Here is a 6,829-nt window from a genome sequence, read left to right on the forward strand (position 1 = left end):
TATGATTTATTGCATATGGCTTTGACCAAGCACTGTCAAAATTAAATAAATTTTAAAATTAAAAAGTAATTTTAAAAATAAAATTTAATTCTTACAGGCATATTACTTAGTTCAGTTGATTCAGAGAAGCTCTCATTTACTAGCACATTATCATCAGTTGTGTATAAATAGTTGTGAAATGTGCTAAGTATGTCCCTGACCTTAGTTTTATGAAAATATGTCTTCCAAAAGCCAGTGGTGCCCAAAAATAAGATAAAAGTTATGGTTATCCTCCCAAGCCCCAAAATGGCACATAACATGAAAATTTAGATTCGTTGAAAGCAGCATGTCTTTAGCAGAAGTTGGGTTGTGTTATGGAGAAAATGACTGAAGCAATCGTAGTACACTACTGAACTTTATGCATCCTGAGCATTCACTGCTTTTCCTCAATGGCAGTCTCCTTGGAACAATATACATGTAGATAGCAAGGGTCTACAGTAATTGTGGATTATTTATACTGTTTCTGCTCCATTTAGCTGAAGATTTTAACAACAGTTGTTTAAAAAATAAGAGGTTAATTATTGCTTTCCTCAGCCCAATGTTACAGGCCACAGAGACTCAAGGAGTAGCACGCTCCAATAGAAACTTCATTAGACTGGATGTTTCATTTTCTTAAGTTTTTGAACATTAATTGTTCCATGAAAAGTTATGAAACAATAGCATTTTTACCAAAAGAGTTCTGGAGACATGGAGAGAAAACCAGTGGAGCCCATTTTAAAAGTTTCATTGAGGTAAAACTAACATTTTAAGTGCACATATTTAACATATAAATTTCAGTGAGTTTGGATATATATGTGCAGCCATACTACCATACCACAATCAAACTCCTAATAAATCCTCCCTTTTTAAGCATAATGATTGACTTCTAAGGAGCTGCAAACAGAATTTATTGCTCAGGTTTACAGCAGAGATCATACCAATGCCATCCTCTGGGCAACATCCTAGAATTACTTTGAATAGGTTAAATTGTCCCCCATTGTTTTCATGGAGGGAAGAAGAGCTGTTCTCACTAGAGCCCATGAGATGGTGAGCACTCAAATAGAACATAGTGTCTACCAATAATGAGACATTAGTGCAGGGATGTTGGAAAAAGGGTTTCTTAGTAGATATGGACTTTCCACTTTTAATTTCTGTTTATTCCTCATTTCCTAATTTATACCTCTCTTGCAGCTTCATCCATTTCTGAAGAAAATCCAGTTCATAAATACAGCTGGGGACCACATATCCTTAGATAAAGAAACAAACTACATGGCACATTATGATATCGAGAACACTGTCAATTTTCCTGCTGGTCTTGGGTTGATGGTTAAAGTAGGAGAGATTTTCTCTAAGACTCCACATGACCAAGTCTTGATCATCAATGACAAGATAATAGAATGGCCTATTGGATTTACAGAGGTATAACACCTTTTCAATATGGAAGGATATGAATTGAGTCTAGAGATGAGACTAAGTGTGACCCTTTAATTAGTAATAAATTCATCTTTCACATTTGATACTGTGGGATCTTGCCTTTATGAATTCTGAGCTAATGCCTCCAGAATGAGCAAGTTCAAAGCAGGTATTATTTTTCAATTTTGGTATATTTAATCATGCAACAGCTGAGTGAATAAACTTAATAAATAGTTATAACAAGTGATAAAATATCTGTATTAATGCCAAACATATCCCTGCAGATATCCTCAAATTGTTACACATATATGATCAGAGATATTAGTAGGTTTTGGTGCACAGTAAATATGAATAAATTGTGGATTGAAAAATGATTTTCAGCTTTCTAGATGCCACCACCATTTCCCTTGTCATTTTAGATACTATTAAGCCTTCAACCTTTGTTGTACTTAGAATCTCAAAACACTGGCACAATTTCATTTTGCCTTTCAACAGTTAGAAAATCCCACAAAATTTTGCTACAGATTTAGATAAAAATCATTCTTTGCAACTATGGTGTGTGGCTGATTTCTATGAGTATGTGCCCACCTGGAATATAAAACCTGAAACTGGAGTAAAGAGGAAAACACGATTAACAGTGGACTCCCATTACTTCCTTGTTATTTGTGCTTTTTTGTATCTTTTGTTTCTTCACTTCTTTCTATAGTGTGTCTATGCATCGTGTTATGACATTCTTTTATTTACAATGTAAAATTTTATAACCAGCCAAGTATGAAAACTAGTAAAATATCCTCAGATATACAAGTTCTTAGAGACATTATTACATGGAAGCATTTATCATGAAGATTTATTAGGAAATTTTTATACAAGATGAGGGAAAATCCCAGGGTATATTACTGGCAATATATGAAAGAAATAAAAGTGAACCTAGATAATATTCTTAATAAAATTTCACTGGATAAACAGTGAAAAGGCAAATAAAAAATAACCATTTTAATCCAGAATTAGAAGCCCAACAGGGAGGGATTATGACATAGTAATGACTACCTTCTGAAAGGTGAATTTCTCTTTTATGAAGATAGAGAAATTGACATCTTGTAAAAAGTTGTTAGTAATATGCAAGATCATGATTGATGCTTCTCTTTTCCTTCAGAATTCTCAATCTGTTTGTAGCCAGAGCTGCCTTCCAGGATTCAGGAAAATTCCACAGGAAGGAAGACCCATTTGCTGCTTTACTTGTGGTTTTTGCCCAGAGAGACACATATCCAATCAGACAGGTAAAAATATAGAACTGCCCCAAGACTGTATCTTCCCACCAACAGCATCTCAATGAGAAAAAACATGAGGATATTTGCGATGACATCATAGTGTGCCACTGCTTTCCATTCACTCGTTGTTTCAATTTATCCATTTTATAACCACAGTTGCTATGGCATTTTGTGCAAACTGTTGTTAAAAAGTGCTCACACTAGCACATAACCATGGCACTAATTCCAACAGTCATCTTTCTCTGCCATACAGTGACTGAGAGATACAAATGAAATCTACCAATGAAATGTAGTTGTGTAATCCTCCAAGATATTTGTGGGTGCTGTTAATACACAAGCTAATATTGTTTCCATACCTAAATGGCACATAGAGAGGAAATTTGCATAAATTGTTTTATAATTAATGTATTGTTGCTTGTGCCTTGTCTTTAAGGCTTATCAGGTGTCATCTATACATAAGTGATACCAGTACCCTGTCTGATTGAATTATATAATATAGAAAGGGAAAGGAACAAGTTCAAATAACATTCAATGAAGAGCTCAATATTGCATCCCTAAAAATAAATGAAGAATAATATATCAAAACAAACTGTGTTTTTGGTAAAATAAAAATTGGGGGCTAATTTTAAGATATTTCCATTTTGTAAATATAAATAATAAACAATATACTGATGAAGTATTTAACAAATTCTATACAATTCCATTCATATTATCAGTAATCATTTTGTTTCAAACATTTTGCAGGATAAAAGATATCTTTAGTTTAAAAAGAATTTAGTTAACATAAAATGACTTCTCTTTCTTGTGAGGTATTTCAAACACCAAATAGTGTGAAAAATAAGAAAGAGAAATAAAGGGGCACAGGATGTGGGGTACATAATAAAATGTACACATGCTTGTATGTGCCAACCATGCAGCCAGGGCACCTGTTATCTCTATGAAGAGAATAATCTCAAGAGGAGAAATATATGAGAAAATTATTCTAAATTTAAGAATCTTATACTATTGCATAAGCACTATTAAAAACTATATAAAGTCGTGACTCAGGATTATTCAATTGCTGCCTATTTCAATAAATAAAATTTAATTGAAACACAGATGTGACATTAATATTCCTATAGAGTAATGATTTTGTGCTATGAAAGAAGACATAAGCTGTCACAGGAAAGACCATAGGCTGTGAGAAACTCCTAATATTTATGATCTGCCATTTTACAAACAAAGGAAACAAACCATTTCATCGGCAAATGAATGGAAAAAATTTAAAAGCACACTGTTATTCAGTAATTGAACTAAAATCTCAATTACTCCAGAGATAATAAAATACCACTATTATTATATTGTCAACCTGCATGTTTTAAATTCAGTTACTGTTTTTAGTATTTATATGGAAAATTGTCAAGAATAGTCACCAAAAAACAAAAATGTAAAATAAGAAAGTCTTGTTTTACAAGATATCCAGTTCTACACATAGAAATTAGGATACTGATAAAACATACGATGTCCCTGGAAAGGTACAGAGTACATTTAAACATCTAAGTATGAATAAGGAAAGATTTAAATTTTATTTCCTCACAGAAGTATTGTAAGTGTATCAATACAAGTCTTACCTTGAGGAAGACAAGAAAGAGTAAATAAAAAGAGTGGTAAGAGTCCACTTCATCAGTGACACAACTGAGCCATAGGACAGGAATCAAATGGCACCCCCTAATCTTTCCATGTTCTGAAGATGCCATTCAAAGGTGTTTGATCTTACTTGCAGTTGAAAATATCCCTGGATAAGAAATGTAGAAACTTTCCCTTTTGTATCTCAGTGTTATGTAGGAGGCAATCTGTACATACAATACTGAAAATCTAGACTTAGTTAAACATGGAAAAAATGTAGAATTTGATAAAGGGAAAACACTTAGTCTTGTATTTTCCCTAGATGCAGATCACTGCTTCCAGTGCTCAATATATGAATACCCAAACAGTGAGAGAACTCACTGCATCCCTAAGGTTGTGATCTTCCTGGCATTTGAGGATTCCTTGGGGATGACTCTTGCTTGCATAGCTCTGTGCTTCTCTGTCATCACAGTTGTGGTGTTGGTGTTCTTCATGAAACACAAGGACACACCCATCGTCAAGGCCAATAATCGAAATCTCAGCTACATCCTGCTCATCTCCCTCTTCCTGTGTTTCCTCTGCTCCTTACTGTTCATTGGACATCCCAACACAGTCACATGTATACTCCAGCAAATAACATTTGGACTTGTGTTCACTGTGGCTGTTTCTACTGTTTTGGCCAAAACTATTACTGTAATCTTGTCTTTCAAGATTATGAAACCAGGAAGAACAATGAGGTGGTTGCTGGTATCAGGAGCCGTGAACTCTGTCATCCCCATCTGCACCCTGATCCAACTTATCTTCTGTGGAATCTGGCTGGCAACCTCTCCTCCTTTTATTGACACAGATGCACACTCTGAACATGGACACATCATCATCCTGTGCAACAAGGGCTCCCTCACTGCCTTCTACTGTGTCCTGGGATACCTGGGCTCCCTGGCCCTGGCAAGCTTCACTGTGGCTTTCCTGGCCAGGAACCTGCCTGACACATTTAATGAAGCCAAGTTCCTGACATTCAGCATGCTGGTGTTCTGCAGCGTCTGGGTCACCTTCCTCCCTGTCTACCACAGCACCAAAGGGAAGGTGATGGTGGCCGTGGAGGTCTTTTCCATCTTGACCTCCAGTGCAGGACTTCTATGCTGCATCTTTGTCCCCAAATGCTACATTATTATCATGAGACCTGATAAGAACTGTTTGAAAAATTTTAAAAATAGAAAATGTTCTAGGGGGAAAAAGACATTCTGAGATTCTATCTCTGAAGTTTATCTCATAAACCTCTCTCACAGTTATAGGGTTTGGGAGCAAAAATTTTACCAAATTTTCAATTATGATATTATAATGAGATAGTGAATGTCTTCACTTATTTATCAGCAACATTGATGTCCTTTATAAAAAATAATTCTATGAAACTAACTTTGTCCAACTATTAAGGCTAACATCTCAAAACTATCTCATTTGACTAATTCTAAAATTATTGATTTTGAATTACTTTCTATATTTCTAGCAGGCACTGTATTGATAATTTGATAAAACATCTAAGTTATACATGACTTAAAGATGTTTTATCCTCAGTAGAGTTTCATTAAAATTATAATATTTTAATAACAGCTTTATACTTGCAAAATAATTTATGACATATTAGGATATTTTCCTAAATGAAAACATTAACTGTCCATGCTAAATTATTTTATGTGTGGTATAATGTAGTGTCCAAAAACACTTTAGTCAGCATTGTCCAAATTTTTAAGTGATAGTTTTCTTTATTGTATTCTTAATAAATTTTTAGCTTTGATTGTCATGTACTAATTGTGAAGATTTATGAGGTGTGAGGGATGCTTATTTCAGTAATGATCACATCAGGTACTTGGCATATCTATCTCCTCAGACACTTCTCAGCTCATTGTTTTTGGAATATACAAAATCTCTTCTAGTTATTTTTAAGTATTCAATTAACTCTTATTAGCCATAGTTACCACATTATAGCATAGATCATTTATCTTATCCTACAACACCCCTGTTTCAATTAACTATAATCTCTCCATCGCTCCCTCACTGCACCATTTTCTACCCCTGGTAATCATTATTCTATTTGCTACTTCGAGATCATCTTTTTAGATTCCAGATACATATCACAGCATGTGGTGTTTGTCTTTCTGTAACTGATTTATTTCTGTTAACATAATGTCTGCCAGTTCCATTTGTGTTATGAAAATGGTAGGCTTTCATTGATTTGGTAGTGGAGTGGTATTCCATTGTGTATATTTTCCATATTTTCTTTATTCACTCATCCATACATGGTACCTAAATTGATTCCACATCCACAATGTCTGAACCTCTTTAATTCACACTAGAAATGTATCAGAGTTCTGTTTCATCTACAACCCAGTCTCCACAAAATTTTCACTTTTGTTGATTTTTTTTACTAATTATAACCATCGTACTGGGTGTTAAATTGTATCTCATTGTGGGCTTTATGTGCATTTGCCCAGTGACTAATGAGGTTGAGCAACTTCTCATATGCTTCT

At 34.4% G+C, this 6,829-nt stretch overlaps 1 protein-coding gene across 2 annotated transcripts in view; it reads left to right on the forward strand.

The window, feature by feature from the left end:
• LOC109680905 (vomeronasal type-2 receptor 116-like) overlaps nucleotides 1-6,420 on the forward strand; it is a 31,294-nt gene extending 24,874 nt beyond the window's left edge. For both annotated transcript variants that reach the window (XM_074053681.1, XM_074053682.1), the window contains 3 exons: nucleotides 1,210-1,437; nucleotides 2,585-2,708; nucleotides 4,627-6,420. In XM_074053681.1, coding sequence (XP_073909782.1) covers nucleotides 1,210-1,437; nucleotides 2,585-2,708; nucleotides 4,627-5,549 — 1,275 coding nt within the window. In that variant the 3' untranslated portion in view covers nucleotides 5,550-6,420. The remainder of the gene's footprint in view (nucleotides 1-1,209; nucleotides 1,438-2,584; nucleotides 2,709-4,626) is intronic.
• Nucleotides 6,421-6,829: the final 409 nt, after the last annotated feature.

The sequence above is a fragment of the Castor canadensis genome, chromosome 14 (assembly GCF_047511655.1).
Source record: "Castor canadensis chromosome 14, mCasCan1.hap1v2, whole genome shotgun sequence".
Classification (NCBI taxonomy): domain Eukaryota; kingdom Metazoa; phylum Chordata; class Mammalia; order Rodentia; family Castoridae; genus Castor; species Castor canadensis.